General features: G+C 39.8%; 1 protein-coding gene across 1 annotated transcript; it reads left to right on the plus strand.

The window, feature by feature from the left end:
• On the plus strand, positions 256-15,570 carry LOC102170475 (proteolipid protein 2-like). The gene is made up of 2 exons (XM_005697058.1): positions 256-438; positions 15,026-15,570. The coding sequence occupies exon 2, from the start codon at positions 15,162-15,164 to the stop codon at positions 15,552-15,554; it is 393 nt and encodes a 130-aa protein (XP_005697115.1). The 5' UTR covers positions 256-438; positions 15,026-15,161; the 3' UTR covers positions 15,555-15,570.

Raw genomic sequence — 20,186 nt, forward strand, 5'->3', positions numbered from 1 at the left:
CATATGCAGACTTCAGTGTTAATAGAGACGTGAATTCCTATTCCACACATCAAAATGTATTTGGTGCATTTCATTCCTCCTGGAAAACTACAGAGAAGTTACAGCGGTGCAACTGTGTTATTTCCCACTAAGTGTTTGCTTTATAATGAAGGAAAACAGGCATATTTCTTAAGGAACAGGTGTAGTGCTAGTGGATAGGAGAATAGCAAACAGCAGGGGCCCACTGCCTTGGCAACAGCTTGGTGTCCTAGCAACAAGCATATTCATTTGCCTGGCCTGCCCTGTGGAGTTCTGTCAACAGAGGTAAAGAGCTCACCCACTAAACTTAAGTGGCAGCCTTTCTGTTCCAGAGTGGAGCTAGGCCAGTAAGTGTAAACTTGGAAGTGGAGAAGAAAATGAATCATTCTGCCAAGAAGCCAGTAGTTTGGAAGCTAAGAGGTCAGCAATGTAGGAGTTAAATTGATTCACATTTACTCTTTATCTAGATGTGTTGGATATCCGTTTCTTTACTTGTTCGCTCTCCTAAAGGGAGGATCAAAAATATGGTGGTGGTGGCTAAATTAGCCATGACTATGGCTCTGCCCCTCAGGCTTTCTTTGGGTTAAGAAGTGTGTTATTTTCCCCAAACTTCATTTCACCTGTGCCTCTCTGTTTGAAGCCACAAACACTAGGAGAAAGAAGACAGGACAGTGGCAGTAATTTAAATGTGGGAGCTTCCCTTTTCCCACATATTTTCATGGTAATCGTTAAATTCTGTGAGAATGATTGAGAAGATTTTTGATCTGGAAAATGTCCAAAATATTTCATGAGACCCATAGGAAATTTCAAATGATTGGAACTAGCTATGGGATAGGATAAAGGGCAAATTTTCTGAAGCTGAGGCCAGGGCAAAAAAAAAAAAAAATATATATATATATATATATACACACACACATATATATATATATACACACACACTTTATGTATAATTTCAAAGAGTACATAATAAGGAATTAAATGCTTAAAACTTATATTCCTTTAGAATGGTTTAACTCTTTTATTAGTGGGTGTCATAGTCTAGTAGATTATATACACGCATACACAAAATGTTTAAAAATCTTTCATAACTAAATCAACAAGAAGCCAAAAAGAAAAAATATATTTAATAATGAATCTTAGGGAATTCCCTGGCAGTCCAATGACTGGAACTCTGTGCTTTCACTACCAAGGGCCCAGGTTCAGTCCTTGGTCAAGGAACTAAAAACCCACAAGCCATGCAGTACAGCAAGAAAAAAAGTTTAAAAAAATGAATCTTAGCTGTTAGTTTCTAAAAAAAATTCAGTCTTTCCTTTTGACTCAAAATGATGTCATAAAGTTCTAGTTTTAAAAAAAATGACAGAGTAATGAAAAAAATTATAAAGTTAGTTTAAAAATTCAAGTGGATGCCTGAAAAATGTCTTTGGTAACTGTGGAGATCATTGTTCATAACAAAGAACATGCTGAGTAACTATGCTGGGATCATTATGATAACTTAGGCTTTTCAAATGAATTCTTACACCTTTGAAATGAATTCCTTACATCCAAGCTACTGACTGACCAACCAATTTAGAGGTTGAAACGACAAACAGATGGTATTATATTTCAGCTGATTACATGCAATTGATTAGTAAAAGTAAAGTACATAGAGATGAGACTGTTTTTTGGAGTGTGATGTCAAGAAAAAGAAACAAATGATACTGAGTGAAGATACAAGGCAAGTTTCGGCAGAGCATTAGGAGAACCTGGAAATAATCACAGGTAAAGCCAATCATTGCAGCAATGAAATTAAAAGACGCTTACTCCTTGGAAGGAAAGTTATGATCAACCTAGATAGCATATTCAAAAGCAGAGACATTACTTTGCCAACAACGGTCAATCTAGTCAAGGCTATGGTTTTTCCAGTGGTCATGTATGGATGTGAGAGTTGGACTATAAAGAAAGCTGAGTGCCGAAGAATTGATGCTTTTGAACTGTGGTGTTGGAGAAGACTCTTGAGAGTCCCTTGGACTGCAAGGAAATCCAACCTGTCCATCCTAAAGGAGATCAGTCCTGGGTGTTCACTGGAAGAACTAATGTTGAGGCTGAAACTCCAATACTTTGTCCACTTGATGCGAAGAGCTAACTTATTGGAAAAGACCCTGATGCTGGGAAAGATTGAGGGCAGGAGGAGAAGGGGACGACAGAGGATAAGATGGTTGGATGGCATCATAGACTCGAAGGACATAAGTTTGGGTGGACTCCAGGAATTGGTGATGGACAGGGAGGCCTGGTGTGCTGCAGTTCATGGGGTCGCAAAGAGAAGGACACAACTGAGCGACTGAACTGAACTGAAAGCCAATCATAAAAGGCAGAGAGTCTTGAAGAAGTTAGGGAAAGAAAATCTTTGTTAAATGTGAACCAAGAGAAAGTTACATATGTGTATGTTAACGGTTTAAATAAACACCCAAATATGTTTTAATTTAAGCAATGCCTTTAATTAAATGTAATTAGCAAACTCAGTCACCTCAGCTTCTATTTTAGTAACATGTTTAAAGGAGGTTATAAATCTCCTAGTAACGATGTAGCTAGCCACAGTTTTTCTTAGGAAAAAAATTTATTTCTCTAGAAGTTTGTTCTAAAAGACAATGTATTTATAGAAAATGAAATGTAACACCAAAGAGGCACTATTTTGCAAAGTATGTGACTGTTGGCTTGAGGTATGCTAATCAAAATGCATTTAGTTTTCCAAAGGAGAATTCTATACAAGGTGTGAAGGTTTAATAAAAGTTTCAAAGTCCTGCTAAAGATTTCCTAAGAGTCCCCATCTCACTTGCTTCCATTTTACTTCTGCTTCTCTGTGGTCACTATGAATGCGCAAGAAACCATTTTGCAAGCATTTAAATGGCTGTGAGCCATGTATGAGTCAATTAGATTGCCTATTTTTTAAATCTCTCTAACAGTTTATAAAACAGACTAACCCCTTCTCTCACACTGCATCAGGCCTGGATTCTGCCCTTTTGAGGAAGAACACATTACACCAAAAAAAAAAAAAAAAAAAACCACGGTGAGATCAGGGCAGAATGTTAGTATCAAACTCTTTTCCTTTCAAAAATGATCTATAAATTCTTGAGATCTCTATGAAACACATGTGCAATGCTCAGAAAACAGCGATTCTTTGGTAACAGAGCCTCACAGATTCCCAGGCCCTAATCACCCCCCTCAACAACTTATTCTTCTAGATTTGTTTGTTTTAGATGGACTAAACCATGTTGCTTATCAAAATTGCAAATAACTTCCCATGAGAAACCCACTTTCCATGAATACAGGTCTCCAAAGATAGAAGTTTCAGGGATGTGAAACACAATCTGTTCAATATTACTCTAGGCCAGTATTAAATATAATGAACCAATAAAAAGAGTGGCATGGATAACACAAAAACTATTTGAGTTATTTGTATTTCAAAAGGAGGTTGAAAAAATGTTTTAATTGCCTTCAAGGACAGCAGACTTGCCTTCCTTCCTCTTTTCTTCCTTCCTTTTGCCCTTCATTCCTGGGTGTTGATGCAGCCAATATCAGCATGAGTTTGTATTCTCTCACCCCAAGGTAGATGCTGAGGCTACTAGTGATGAGACATGGACTAATAGTGTGCTGAAAAAAATTCAACCTGGAATTTCTGCTTCATGGACCTACTTGAGGGGCCTTGGTGAGATAACTGGATACTATTTTATCCTACATATACATTCTGTATTCGGCAATACAGCACTTGATGTGAGCCATTTGTTACATTAGAACAGGAATGGACCTCTGCTTGCTCATCATTTAGAGCCCAAGAATCGAGAGGAGCATGGCATACAATACATAGAAACACCATGTGCTCAGTCATGTCTGACTCTGTTGTGACACCATGGACTGTAGCCTGCCAGATCCCTTTTGTCTATGGAATTTCCAGGCAAGAAAACTGGAATGAGTTGTCGTTGCCTTCCCCAGGGGATCTTCCTGACCCAAGGATCAAACCCATGTCTCTTGCATTGCAGGCAGATTCTTTACTGCTGAGCCCCTGGAGAAGCCCATGGCATACAATAGGCACTCAACTCAGTGGAAAAGACCCTGATGCTGGGAAAGATTGGAGGCAGGAGGAGAAGGGGACGACAGAGGATATGATGGTTGGATGGCATCACTGACTTGATAGACATGAGTTTGAGCAAGCTCTGGGAGTTGGTGATGCACAAGCAAGCCTGGCATGCTGCAATCCATGGGGTTGCAAAGAGTTGGACGTGACTGAGTGACTGAACGTGGCTTTGATTTACTCTTTTTGAACATTTCCAAATGCAAATAGAGAGAAAACAGTCATGCTAAAGGTATTTGTCCTTATCCAAACATGCCATGTTCTCTACATCTCCTTGTATTTTGACCCATTGCTTACTCAGTGTAGAACGTTTTTGAACAGCCTTTTACTTACAGATTACTCCAGCTTTCAGATGGAGGGATAACACTTTTTGTGATGCTTTGACAGACTCCTCTGTTTTGTGATGTTTCTTCCTACGCACATAGCTTCTTACACTCACAGTTCTCTTACGGCATTGCGATTGTTTATTGACCTAATAGGATGTCCTCTCCCTAAACTATGAATTCCTTAATAAGTGAGGAATATATCTTTTCATCATGGTAGTCCCATTCTAGCATCGGTCTGTTTTGTTGGAATACATGCAGTGTCCATTGAATAAAAGCTGTTTCCTTTCACATCCCAATAGGAAAGTCAGACACCTGATCAAACAATTTGGTTATAGTTTGATGCATCTTATAGTAGAAATATGATACAATGAGAGAACAAAGGAGGGGATGGTTACTTTTTCCTAGAGTTTGGGATTAGAATGCATAGAGAAGATAACATTTGACCTGTCCTTGGAACATGACAAGGAGCTCACCAAGTGGATGACCTAGAAGAGAGAACACAATGAGCAAAGGCAAGAAGATTTAAAATTGCACAGTATCAGGGCCTTCCAAGGTGGTCCAGTGGTTGAGTCCCCTCTTCCAACTCAGAGGACATGGATTTGATTCTTGGCCGGAGAACTGAGATCCCTCATGCACTGGGGCCACTAAACCCTTGCATGCAACTACTGAGCCCACAGGCCACAACGAATGATCTCGCGTGCCACAGCAAAGATCCTGCATGCTGCAACTAAGACCAGATCACCCAAATAAATATTTTTTTAAAATTAAAGTATTGCGCATGGGGCTGGAATTTTGCTTCCAGACAAGGTGGAATTGCAAGTAGATTTACCTTCTCATCTGAATCAACTGTAAAACCAGATAAAATATATGAAATGATGTTTTCAAGATCTTATACACAGGTAACAAAGGACAGTGATGGATGCCAAACAGGTAATAAGGAAGATGAGCCCTGTGATTGTCCCAACTTACCTGGAGCTTTCAGGCTGTGGTTCAGGGAGAAGGAAGCCAGGCAGGGCTCACTGGCCTGCCTGAGTCAGGGAGATGAGGCTGGGCATCTCAGGAAGCTTCATTTCCTTGAACCTGAAGAGATTCCTTCTGGAATCTTCAGCTGAATGCTGATTAAGATATTCATGTGAAGAAATTACCTGACACTGGAGAAAGAACCACCAAAAGGATGAAAAGGAATAATCCCTGGAGTTAATCCAATGATGAAATGGCTTTGGTTCCCATAGCTGAAATGGAAAATCTTGTCATTCACAGAGATTGAATAGATAGGGTTTGCACCAGACGAAATTAGGCCTAGACTCAAAGTTGTTCTAGTTCCCTCTAAGGAAGCTGGAAAGCAGGAACTGTGTAATGGGTTTTTTTATTACTGTGTAACACAGACACATAAACGTAGCAGTTTAAGGCAACACTAAATTTATCTCACAGTGGTTGTAGGTCAGGAGTCCAGGTACAAACTAGCTGGTTCCTTTACTCAGAGCTCATCAGTTCAGTTCAGTTCAGTTCAGTTCAGTTGCTCAGTCGTGTCCGACTCTTTGCGACCCCATGAATTGAAGCACCCCAGGCCTCCCTGTCCATCACCAACTCCCAGAGTTCACTCAGATTCATGTCCATCAAGCCTATGATGCCATCCAGCCATCTCATCCTCTGTTGTCCCGTTCTCTTCCTGCCCTCAATTCCTCCCAGCATCAGTCTTTTCCAGTGAGTCAACTCTTCGCATGAGGTGGCCAAAGTACTGGAGTTTCAGCTTTAGCATCATTCCCTCCAAAGCACACCCAGGGCTGATCTCCTTTAGAATGGACTGGTTGGATCTCCTTGCAGTCCAAGGGACTCTCAAGAGTCTTCTCCAACACCACACTTCAAAAGCATCAATTCTTCGGCACTCAGCCTTCTTCACAGTCCAACTCTCACATCCATACATGACTACTGGAAAAACCATAGCCTTGACTAGATGGACCTTTGTTGGCAAAGTAATGTCTCTGCTTTTGAATATGCTATCTAGGTTGGTCATAACTTTTCTTCCAAGGAGTAGGTGTCTTTTAATTTCATGGCTGCAGTCACCATCTGCAGTGATTTTGGCACTCATCTCGCATGCTAGTAAAGTAATGCTCAAAATTCTCCAAGCCAGGCTTCAGCAATATGTGAACCGTGAACTTCAAGATGTTCAAGCTGGTTTTAGAAAAGGCAGAGGAACCAGAGATCCAATTGCCAACATCCACTGGATCATGGAAAAAGCAAGAGAGTTCCAGAAAAACATCTACTTCTGCTTTATTGACTATGCCAAAGCCTTTGACTGTGTGGATCACAATAAACTGTGGGAAATTCTGAAAGAGATGGGAATACCAGACCACCTGACCTGCCTCTTGAGAAATCTGTATGCAGGTCAGGAAGCAACAGTTAGAACTGCACATGGAACAACAGACTGGTTCCAAATAGGAAAAGGAGTATGTCAAGGCTGTATACTGTCACCCTGCTTTTTTAACTAATATGCAGAGTACATCATGAGAAACGCTGGGCTGGAAGAAGCACAAGCTGGAATCAAGATTGCCGGGAGAAATATCAATAACCTCAGATATGCAGATGACACCACCCTTATGGCAGAAAGTGAAGAGGAACTAAAATGCCTCTTGATGAAAATGAAAGAGGAGAGTGAAAAAGTTGGCTTAAAGCTCAACATTCAGAAAAAGATCATGGCCTCCGGTCCCATCACTTCATGGGAAATAGATGGGGAAACAGTGGAAACAGTGTCAGAGCTCATCAGGCTGAAATGAAGTGAGTCTTGGAGTCCTCTTCCAAGGACTGTTGGAAGAGCTGTTGGCAGAATTTACTTTCTTGCAACTATAAAACAGAGATCCCTGTTTTATTTGGATTGTAAAGGGATATAAATAGGAGCATGGTTTCTATACTTTATTTAAACTGATAAATTGTCAACACCAGCAAACTATGATAAGTTCTACATATATAAAATGTCATACTTGAAAAAGTATACAAGGTGATTTATGCAAACAAACCATAGATACATAACAATGGAATTGTAAAATGGTTCAAATAACCCACTGGGAAACAGGAAAAAGAACACAGAGTAGTAAAAAAGAGAGAATGAACATAAAACAAAAACTGGCACATTCAACTCCTAAAATAATAATAGTTACATTAAATGTTACTGGTCTAAAGTACCAGTAAAGACTTGCTATAAAGCTAAAATAATCAAGACAGTTTAGTATTGGTGGAAGAATAAAAAAATAGATCAACGGAACAAAAAAAGAGCCCAGAAAAACACTCACATAGTCAACTGATCTTTGACGAAAACCCAAAGGCAATGAGATGGAGCAATGACTGTCTTTTAAACAAATTTTACTGGAACAACTGGACATCTTCATGCAAAAAAATTAATTTGGACAGAGACCTTATACCTTTCATAAAAGTTAACTCAAAATGGGTCACAGATATAAAGTGCAAAATGCAAACTGTAAAATTCCTAGAAGTTAACATAGGAAAAAACCCATAACCTTGAATATGTAAAAATTTTTTAGATATGATGACACCAAAGGCATGATGCATAAGTTGGATAAGTTGGATTCATTAAAATTAAGAACTTCTACCCTGAGAAACACAATGTCAACAGAATGAGCAGACATGTCACAGAATGGAAGAAAATATTTGCAAATATTTTTCAAAATATCTGATAAAAAGACTGCTGTCCAAAATATACAAAGAACTCAAAGCTCAACAATAAGAAAATGAACAACCTGACTTTTAAAAAATGGGCAAAAAACCTTAATGGACAACTCACTAAAGAAGATGCAAATAATACATACAGATGGCCAAAAGGCACATGAAATGAAACTCAACATAGTTAATAATCAGAAATGGAAATCAAAACCACAATGAGATATCTCCTCACATCTGTCATCAAAGAGGCTACAAATAATAAACATTGGTGAGGATGTGGAGAAAGGGGAACTTTTTAACCCTGTTCTGGGAATGGAAATTAGTGCAGGCACTATGGAAAACAGTATTGAGTTTCCTCAAAAAGCTAAAATACAAAAATTTGATCCAGCAATTCCATTCCTGGTTATTTCTCCAGATGAAGAAAATGAAAACACAAATTTGAAAAGATACACATACCCTAATGTTCATAACAGCATTATCTGTATTTGCCAAGATATGGAAGCGACCTATGCATGCGTCAACAGATGAGTTTACAAAGAAGTGGCGTATACACGCATGCACACGCAAATGGAATACTACTCAGCAATAAAAAATAGTTAAAATTCGACATTTGCGACAATACAGATGGACTTGGAGGTTGTGCTTACTGAAGTAATTCAGACAGAGAAAGGCAAATATTGTATGTTATCACTTATATGTGGGATCTATTGAAAAATAAACAAATGAATATAACAAAATAGTAACAGACCCACAGCACAAACTAGAGGTTACTGGTGGGGAGAGGGAAGGAGGAACAGGAAAGGGTAAGATTATGGTAGGGGATTAAGAGGTACAAACTATGTATATAAAATGATAGGCTACAAAGATATGTTATATAATGCAGGGAATATAGCAAATATTTTATAATAATGCTGAGTGTAATAAAGTCTATGAAAGTTTAAATCACTATGTTGTAAAGCTGAAACTAATGTAATATTATAAATCAACCAAACCTGCTTAAACAATTATGCTGTTTATGTTGGACAATATCCATTAGTGTCATTTGGCAAAGATTTTTGCCAAGATTTGTTTTGTTGCTGAGCAAAATGTATATTATTAATTTTATGACTAGTTTTACCAGCCTGTTAGCAACAGTATGACTTGTGCCTGTTTTTGCTGTGAAGTCTTCAATGTTGAAGAAAATCCTATTAGTTTTGGTTTAAGTAATATAAATTATCAATTTTATGTTGGAAAATATTATTCAGTTCTGGGAAAACTAAACTGGCTTAATTTTTAGCTTTTGAGGAAAACTGTACTTTTTTAGAACATGAAGCAAAAGTATGAAGAAATTCATGTTATTTTTTGACAAAGCTTCATTAGAGAGGATGAGGTAAATGGACTGCCTGTACAATAAAATGCAGCCTTCAGTTATCCATTAAGAAAAAAAAAAGAAAATGAACAACCTGACTTTTAAAAAATGGGCAAAAGACCTTAATGGACAACTCACTAAAGAAGATACAGATGGCAAATAAGCATATGAAAAGATGCTCAATATCTTATGTCATTAAGGAGTTGAAAATAAAACAATAATGAGATACCATTACCTACCTCTTAGAATAGCCATATATTTTTGAAAAGCCTTAAAAATTATATAGTTATTTGGTCTCTTATACTAGAGAAAAAAATTTTCCTAGCTTCCTCTTTAAATATAGTGAAAATGGTACAGAGTCATTACTTGTATATTAAGACAGACACACACTCAGAAATACATAGAAACACATGCAAATTAACAGACTATGAGGTCAGAGACCCTGTTCAAAATTTGTTTCTGTCATATACTACCTTCCTGATATGTATGTTAATTCATGTTCTGAGGCTCAATGGCTTTAATCTATACAATGAAGATATGTCGGAGGGTTATGATAATTTAAAAAGATAGTCAAATAAAATTCTATAGAGGTATAAGGCACTTAGTAAGGACTTAATAAACATTGATAAATATTCATTAAAATTATAAATTTTAACTATTATTAGTAAATTCACCCAACACCTTTCTCTGACCTTATATTTCATATAATGTATGAAATTTAAAATTAATAAATCTTACTATCTTAGGAAATAGCTATGTCTGTTTCTTAACCATGAAAAATTACAAAAGGCATTTTTCATTAATTTTTTAATCTTTTAGGATGCTTCAATTTGAAAATCTAGTCATTAGATTTTAATAGAAACTAAATGAAATGAACAATCCACTTACTAATTATTGTGTTTTTATCTTTCACAAATGCTAGTTCTTAGTCATTATGCATGCATTTTCCTTTTCCCAACTGCCTACTTAATGAAAAATACACAAAACTCCAGTTTATTTAGAGTGCAAGCAATTGAGATAATCAAATAATTGAAAATTGTCTATACTTCGTATTTTGAAAGAAAATCCAAATCAAAATTAATTCCAAATAGGCAAGCTGATTTGGAGAACCTTTATTTTATTTATTATTATTTTTGGCCACACTACTCAGCTTGTGGGATCTTCGTTTCATGCCCAGGGATTGAACCCCAGCCCTCAGCTGTGAGAGCGCAGAGTCCTAACTACTGGACCACCAGGGAATTCCATTGGAGAAATGAAAAAAAAAAAAAATTCCAGGTAGCTTCTATGAACAGTCTGGTTCTTATTGATAAATGATGTTAAAAAGGATGATGTTGAAGTTCATTAAACATCTTTGAATTATTGGTATAATCTGTGCTAATCAAATTCTTTTAAAATATAATTTATTATGTATTAATTACTTTTGTCAGTCTCACACATTTCAAAAAGCACAAACACTGTGTGCAAAGAGTGTAAAAATATGCTTTGTGTAGACTAAAAGAGCTAGATTACACAATAAGAATATATTCCGACTGACCTTATCTGAAACAAATCTTGAGCTGTAGTGAAGATTGGATATGAATTCTGAGAACTTGAAGACTGGTATTTAGGGGCAAAGTATTTTAGAAATAGCTGAGGAAAGATTTTTAGCTTCTCAAATTTAGTCTTTAAAAGATAAGATGTATCATGTATATTTGTGGGAATATTTTGTATCCTTAAAATACCTTTAAATGAACATGGCTTCACTGAAGATAATGTGGACAGACTGAATCATCTTGTTGAAAATAGAAAGCAGGGGAATTAGTATAAAGGCTAAAGGACTTTTAAAAATAGATTGCTTGTAGTATAAGTCAAATCATTATGCCTTAAACTTACACAGTGATATATGTCAAGTTTATCTCAATAAAACTGAAAGAATGAAAATTGCTAAAATGCCAGCTGCTTTTCTCCATAAGGTAAAAAAGGAATTTGAAAGTATCAACTTTTCCAATTAAATTAAATTCTTTATGTGATAAATCTTATCTGCTAAGTCGCTTCAGTCATGTCCGACTCTGTGCGGCCCCATAGACGGCAGCCCACCAGGCTCCCCCGTCCCTGGGATTCTCCAGGCAAGAACACTGGAGTGGGTTGCCATTTCCTTCTCCAATGCGTGAAAGTGAAAAGTGAAAGTGAAGTCGCTCAGTCGTGTCCGACTCTTAGCGACCCCATGGACTGCAGCCTTCCAGGCTCCTCCGTCCATGGGATTTTCCAGGCAAGAGTACTGGAGTGGGGTGCCATTAAGGCAATATTAATAACTGACATTTGCTTAGAATTCTACAGCTTATTATTTCTTATTGGTTTTCTTTTTGTTTTTCACAACAACTGAGGCAGGCATTATAAAAATCTTCATATTCCAGATGAAAAATCTGAGACGCAGAAAGCATACTCCTCACTTTTATCATTCAACTTTTCTACCAAATCACAGCAAAGATAGTTTTCCCTTTCTTTAGACAGTAAGAACTGTTTTCTGGTTTTGTAGTGTTCATTTTTTTTTTTTTAAGTCCCATGATAGGGAAATGACAGTCATAAATAGTAAAGAGAGGTTGCTATTTTCTCCACCATTGAAACAGCAGCTAATGCTGCCTTCTTAGGACTAAAAACAACCTAACAAAACTGCAATATTCTAAGACCCAGAAATAGAGATCAAGTAGATCTTGGCTCCCTCTGGAATTTAGGTTGGCATTTAGGGAGTGGGAGTGTGTACTCAGGCATTAAGGATCACTCTGATGCTCAGTCCCACTGGTGTTTACGAGAACATTAGTTTTGGAGAACACAGGACCAGGAAATGGGCTAGAGGTCCTAAAATGTAAGGGAAAAATCACAAGCAAGTTTTCATACAGGATTTCAAATTTCATTCAGTCCGCTGTTTCTACTACCATCAGAGAATCCTTTCTAAAATTTTACTCTTTTGCTAATGTGAGATTATCTTGTTTTTGGAGAGCATATGTTTCAGTCACTACATAGCTCTCAACTTGTTCCATAAGCCAAATAGTTCTGTTTTTAGAAACATATAAACTACTGTAGTTACCAGAGAAAATTAGATTTAGACACGTAAAAAAGTGAAAGCAATGACAGATTTTATTTTCTTGGGCTCCAAAATCACTATGGACAGTGACTGCAGCCATGACATTAAAAGACACTTGCTCTTTGGAAGGAAAGCTATGACCAACCTTGTTGTTGTTCAGTCACTCAGTTGTATCCAACTCTTTGCGACCCCATAGACTGTAGCATGCCAGACGTCCTTGTCCTTGATCATCTCCCAGAGCTTGCTCAAACTCATGTCCGTTGAGCCAGTGATGCCGTCCAACCATCTCATCCGCTGTCGTCCCCTTTTCCTCCTGCCTTCAATCTTTCCCAGCATCAGGGTCTTTTCCAATGAGTTGGCTCTTTGCATCAGGTGGCTAAAGTAATGGAACTTCAGCCTCACCATCATGAATATTCAGGACTGACTTACTTTAAAATTGATTGGTTTGATCTCCTTGCAGTTCAAGGGACTCCCAAGACTCTTCTCCAACATCACATTTCAAAAGCATCAATTCATCAGCACTCAGCTGAAATAAAGATACTGTGCTACTGGGCTCTATACAGTACAGTAAAGTACACAAAAGCATAACCACTTGTGGAGGATACACACGTGACAATATACACCAGACACGTGAACCAACTTGTGTAACTGGACATGCAAATGTATATTTGCATCTCAAATGTTCTTAACTTGAAAGTTCAAATGTAGGGGACTTAATATGATGTGTATACGATGTGTCATTTTTCCTTAGCTGCTTTTAAGACTCTTACATTTCAGTTCAGTTCAGTTCAGTCACTCAGCCATGTCCGACTCTGCGACCCCATGGACTGCTCCCAGAGCTTGCTCAAACTCATGTCCGTTGAGTCAGTGATGCCATCCAACCATCTTGTCCTCTGTCGTCCCCTTCTCCTCCCGCCTTCAATTCTTCCCAGCATCAGGGTCTTTTCAAATGAGTCAGCTCCTCACATCAGGTGACCAAAGTATTGGACTTCCAGCTTCAGCATCAGTCCTTCCAATGAACACTCAAGACCAATCTTCTTTAGAATGGACTGGTTGGATCTCCTTGCAGTCCAATGGACTCTCAGGAGTCTTCTCCAACACCAAAGTTCAAACACATCAATTCTTCAGTGTTCAGCTTTCTTTATAGTCCAACTCTCAAATCCATACATGACTACTGGAAAAACCATAGCCTTGACTAGACGGAAGTTTGTTGGCAAAGTAATGTCTTTGCATTTTAATATGCTGTTTTGGTTGGTCGTAATTTTCCTTCCAAGGAGTAAGTGTCTTTTAATTTCATGGCTGCAGTCACCATCTGCAGTGATTTTGGAGCCCCCCCAAATAAAGTCTGCCACTGTTTCCACTGTTTCGCCATCTATTTGCCATGAAGTGATGGGACCGGATGCCATGATCTTCGTTTTCTGAATGTTGAGCTTTAAGCCAACTTCTTCACTCTCCTCTTTCACTTTCATCCAGAGGTTCTTTAGTTCTTCTTCACTTTCTGCCATAAGTGTGGTGTCATCTGCATATCTGAGGTTATTGATATTTCTCCCGGCAATCTTGATTCCAGCTTGTCCTTCATCCAGCCCAGTGTTTCTCATGATATTTAGTTATCAATAGCTTAATTATAACGTGTCTGGGTTGTGGTTTTCTTTGAGTTTATTCTGCTTTATGTTCTGTGAAATTCTTGAATCTGCAAGTTAATGTCTCTCACCAATTTGGAGAAGTTTTCAGCCACTGTTTCTGAACCAGTTTCTTTATAGGACTCTACTGTTACAAACGTTAGACTTGTGATATAATCCCTTGACTCCTCATATTCAGTTTTTTCTAATCTTCTCTTCGTTCTTCAGATTGGAGAATTTCTGTTAATCTGTCTTCGAGTTCATTGACTTGTCATCGTCATTCTGTTATTGAGTTCATTAGTAATTTTAAATATCAGAGAATGTATGTTTTAATATAATTTTGTCCTTTTTTAATAATTTATTTTCTTTGCTAAGACCTCCTAGCATTCCATTTATTTTATCTCATATGTGTTTACCTTTACCTCGTGAAGTCTCAGCGGTAAGAAATCTGTCTGTCAATGCAGGAGACAGCAAGAGATGCAGGTTCAATCCCTGGATCAGGAAGATCCTCTCGTGGAGAAAATGGCAACCCACTTCAGTAGTCTTGCCTGGAAAATTCCACGGACAGAGGAGCCTGGTGGGCTACAATCCATGGAATCACAGAGTAGAACATGACTGAGCATACGCATGCATGAAATTTATTATAGTATCTGCTTTAAAGTCTCATAATTTCAACATATGTGTCCTCTTGGGGTTGGCATCTGGTGATTGTCTTTTCTCTTGAAAACTGGTCATGTTTTCCTGGTCCTTTGCTTATCAAGTAATTTTGGATTACATTCTGGGTTCTTTAACTATTGAACTGTATGGATATGAATCCTGTTAAAATTCTCTAAAGAATGCTGTTCATTATTATTATCTCTATTACTGTTTTAGCAGGTGATTGAACCAGTTAGCTGCAGCCTACAGGTTTTGAAAACCACTCTCTAGACGGCCAGCAAGACAGCTGGGTGTGCACCAGCATTGAACCTGCCAGCAGACTCTCCCTGCCCCCAAGGACTCCAGCCCTGCCATGGCAGATTTCCAGCACAACAGCTGCACTAACTTCTTGTGCACCCAAAAGGGAATACTTCTGTTTGCTGAGATTATATTGTGCCTTGTGATTCTGACCCTCTACAGTGCCTCACCATCAGGCTATATCTCTCTGTCGCTGATTGAATTGATCCTAGCTATCATCTTCTTTATCATCTACACATGTGACCTGCACACCAAGATACAATTCATTCACTGGCCTTGGACTGATTTCCTCCGATCCCTCATAGCGGCCATCATCTACCTGATCACCTCCATTATCTTACTTGTTGAGAGAGGATATCGCTCCAGAATCGTTGCAGGGATACTCGGCCTAATCGCCACGGCCCTTTTTGGCTATGATGCCTCTATTACTTGCCCGATGCGACAATAAAGACACACTGCAACACCTACTGACCCTGCTGATACCCAGTGTCCGTGAGCTGCCTTCATTTCTCTCTGTAATCTGCAAATAAATAAACTCCTTTCCAACCCCACAACACTTTCAGCCAACCCCGAGCCCCTGCGGTATTGAGGTGCAAGTGCCGCTATTCAGAGAATTTATCTTCCAGCTTACCCACCAGCCCTCCTGGGTGTGTCTTGGTCCCCTTTCCTTATACAGTATCCAGAAGGAGATGCCAATTCGGTCTGGTCTATGCCCTCATCTAAAGCACAAAATGGGGCTTCCCTGGTGGTTCAGTGGTAAAGAATCTGCCTGCCTATTCAGGAGACAAAGGTTCAATCCCTGGGTCGGGAAGACACCCCAGAGGAGGAAATGGCAACCCACTCCGGTATTCTTGCCTGGAGAATCCCATGGACAGAGGAGCCTGGTGGGGTGAAGGCAACAGGGTTGCAAAGAGTCTGAGATAACTGAGCCACAGTGAGGGAGAAGAGTACCTCAGGTTTCATACTCCAGGCCCCAGGCTGTGGCTCACTCCAAATAACTTCCTCAATATGTGTGTGTGGGAGGGGTGGAGGTGGGGGGCTGGGGAATGTGGTTCTATGTAGGAATAAACAAATAACAGATTGTTAGAACAACAACCAAAAATGCACTTTCTGTGGGCAGTGGTTCTAATCTCAGTTTAGTTTCCTGACCTTGCTGATGGCTGCTTCAACCACATCTCTAAGAGGTTAGTCTGAGATCTGGTTGGTGGTTTAAATCTTAATTCAAGCCCCTAAGCTTTTGATGCTTTGTGTCTGTCCCATGCATATGCAGCTTCCCTGGTGGCTCAGATGGTAGAGAACCTGCCTGCAACACAGAGAACAGACTTATGAACACAGGGGATGGGTAGGGAGAGTGTGGAACGAATGGAGAGAGTAGAATGCAAACAGATTACACTAACATTTGTAAAATAGATAGCCAGTGGGAATTTGCTGTATGATTCAGGGAACTCAAGCCAGGGCTCTGTGACAGCCTAGAGGGGTGGGTTGGTGTGGGAGGTGGGAGGAAAGCTCAGAAGGGAGGGGACATGGGTATACCTATGGCTGATCTGCATTAATGTGTGGTAGAAATGAACACAATATTATAATTATCCTTCAATTAAAAATAAATTAAAAAATAAAAAAGAATCTGCCTGCAATGTAGGAGACCCGGGTTCGACCCCTGGGTGGGAAAGATCCCCTGGAGAAGGGAATGGCTACCCACTCCAGTATTCTTGCTTGGAGAATCCCTACGGAGAGAGGCGCCTGATGGGCTACAGCCCATGGGGCCGCAGAGTCGGATAGGACTGAGTACGTGTGCATATGCAGCCCAAGGCTAAGCCAGAGTCTTGTCTAGTTTCTTACACAATTTTGAGACATCCTCTTCTCCAGCTCACTTCTCTCCAGGATTTCTCTTACACTCTCTGCCCCAGAGAGGCCCCTTTCCCAGTCTTTCCGTGCAAAAAGGCAAGAGTTTTAAAGTAACTATCAATACTACCGAACAGTTCTGCACTTAGGGCAAAGTCACAGGAAAAAAGAGGGGAAAAGATGGAAAACTCATTTTCAAATGCATTGCTTCTTCAAATTTTGACTCCACTCTGCGATCCACCTGATTTCATTTATTTTTAAGAGTCCTCGGCTGATAATTTTTGTGTACTTTGTCCAGAGTTTTCATGGTAATCAGCAGAAGAGACAGGCCATAGTTGATACACTCTTAACATGGTCAGAACTGGAAGTCACATCCTGATATTAGATGTAAGAAAACAAATTTTAAGGATGTTTGTAAAGATGTGTAAAATGAACATAAGGAAGAGTAGGGTCTTGGTGATCACACGGTCCAATGGAGCTCCCTCAGTGGTTGGAGTAGGAAGGGGATGAGTGCTAAGTATAGACAACACCAATCAAATGAATGCTTAAAAATAAGACACCACGTCAGAGCTCAAGCATTCTAGTTATGGAGAGACCTCTTGATGCCCTTTCTCATACTCTTCTTTAGTGGGTAGTTTGCACAAACATCCTTTAGTGATGTCGTGTGTGTGTGTGTGTGTGTCTATGTGTGTCTGTGTGTGTGTGTGTGTTAGTTGCTCAGTCATATCTGACTCTTTGTGACCCCAGGGACTGTAATGACCATCCAGCTCCTGGGTCCATAGAATTCTCCAGGCAAAAATACTAGAGTTGGGTAGCCATTCCCTTCTCCAGGGGATCTTCCTGATCGAAGGATCGAACCCGGATCTCCTGCATTCGGGCAGCTTCTTTACTGTCTGAACCACTAGGAAGGCCCTTAGTGATGTCTAGGGTAGTGATTTAGAAATTATGCTGCTCAGAGCTTTAGGCATTCCATGGAGCCCTTTCTCTGCCAAAGCAGTGGGGAGAGGGTGGGTGTCCTGGTACTACTATTGGCTTCAATTATAGCAGCCTACTTTTATCTGCTGTTCTTATTGGATGGTGGTGTAAGATGTCATAACAACTAAGATTTGCACTGGTTGAAAACAAAATAGAGAGCCACGTGTTTACAGTTGAGAGCCTGTCTTGATCATGATCAGTCCAGCAGTAGTATCTGTATGGTGCTTTCTAGTTCTTCTCTGATGCTTGTAAAACAGCTGAGATTTCTAGGTAAGAAGTGTGTGCCAAGTCACTTCAGTGGTGTCCACTTCTTTGTGTCCCTATGGACCATAGCTCACCAGGCTCCTTTGTCTGGGGTTCTCCAGGCAAGAATATAGGAGTGGGTTGCCATGCCCTCCGCCAGGGAATCTTCCCAACCCAGAGATCAGGCAGGTTCTTTACCACTAGTGCCACCTGGGATGCCTAAATATTCATGTAATCATATGAAAAGATGAAAATGCACAATCACTCCTGAAATAAAGAATAAAAGTCAATCATGAATGAGATTTCTGGAAGTATTTCTAGTATTAAATTTTCATTAGTGTCAAACTAAGAAACAGAATTGATACCTGAGGCATAATGCAGGTGGTTTTTTTTTTTTGGCCACCATGAGGCTTGCCGGATCTTAGTTCCCTGATCAGACTGAACCTTTATCCTCGGCAGTGAAAGAGTGGAGTCCTAACCACTGGACTGCCAGGGAATTCTCCATAACAGCATGTTTTGAATCTGGAAAGCACAGCTGTGAATTAGGTAGAAGGAACCCTGTCTCATGACTCGCCTTGATTCCCTTCACTGACTGCCCACAGTTTGGGAAACACAGCGGTTCACTAATGAGAAATTCAGACATGCATGGCCTTAACTGTGTGGAAACAGGTCTGAATGGTCAGAGTGTCCTTCCTTTCATTCACGGCCCCTCTTATCCAATTCAGTTTCTACAATCCCCAGAACACACTAAGGCTTAGGATGAAGAGGATGGAGACCTTGGGATAGGTAGTCTTCTCAAAGATAAAGAATTTCAGGTGAAGTAATACCTTAACCTTATAGAGTGCTGTGTGTCAACTGTCTCATAAAACTGGGAGGAAAAATTAGGGGAAATATAATCGATGAATTATGGGAGGAAAAAGAATTTCAGGCAGAGGTCGTCGTTGTTCAGTCGCTCAGTCGTGTCCGACTCTTTGCGACCCCATGAATCGCAGCACGCCAGGCCTCCCTGTCCATCACCATCTCCCGAAGTTCACTCAGACTCACGTCCATCAAGTCGGTGATGCCATCCAGCCATCTCATCCTCTGTCATCCCTTTCTCCTCCTGCCCTCAATCCCTCCCAGCATCAGAGTCTTTTCCAATGAGTCAACTCTTCGCATGAGGTGGCCAAAGTACTGGAGTTTCAGCTTTAGCATCATTCCTTCCAAAGAAATCCCAGGGCTGATCTCCTTTAGAATGGACTGGCTGGATCTCCTTGCAGTCCAAGGGACTCTCAAGAGTCTTCTCCAACACCACACTTCAAAAGCATCAATTCTTCAGCGCTCAGCCTTGTTCACAGTCTTCACTCTCACATCCATACACGACCACAGGAAAAACCATAGCCTTAACTAGACAGACCTTAGTTGGCAAAGTAATGTCTCTGCTTTTGAATATGCTATCTAAGTTGGTCATAACTTTTCAGGTAGAGGTAGAGCAACCCTAAAAACAGTGAAAGTTGAGGGCAGGGGTAAAGCTGTCCTTAAGGAAGAGTAAATACAGTTAAATTTTCTAGGTTAAACATCCTCTCTCTAACAGAGAAGCAGGAAGTAATTCCACTTCATTTCAAAAGAACTACACAAAAGAAATGCTTGCTAAGCAGAGAAAAAAAAAAACTAGAATAAGTCCTATGGATATCAAATCACAGAATATTAGAGAAGAGAGGGACTTCCCTGGTCATCCAGTGACTAAGACTCTGCACTGCCAACGCGGAGGGCCCAGGCTCAATCCCTGGTCAGGGAACTAGATCCCACATGCCATGACTAAAAGTTTGTGTGGTGCAGCAACTAGAGATGCCACATGCTGCACGAAAGATCAACTATCCCGTGTGTTGCAACCAAACAAATAAAAAATGTATATATATTTGTTTTAAAAAGGGGGACTTCCCTAGTGGTTGAAGGGTTAAGACTTCCTCTTCCAATGCTAGGTGGGTAGGTCTAATCCCTGATCAGAGAACTAAGATCCCACATGCCTCAAAGCCAAAAC

This window comes from Capra hircus, chromosome 24 (genome assembly GCF_001704415.2).
Source record: "Capra hircus breed San Clemente chromosome 24, ASM170441v1, whole genome shotgun sequence".
NCBI classification, from domain to species: domain Eukaryota; kingdom Metazoa; phylum Chordata; class Mammalia; order Artiodactyla; family Bovidae; genus Capra; species Capra hircus.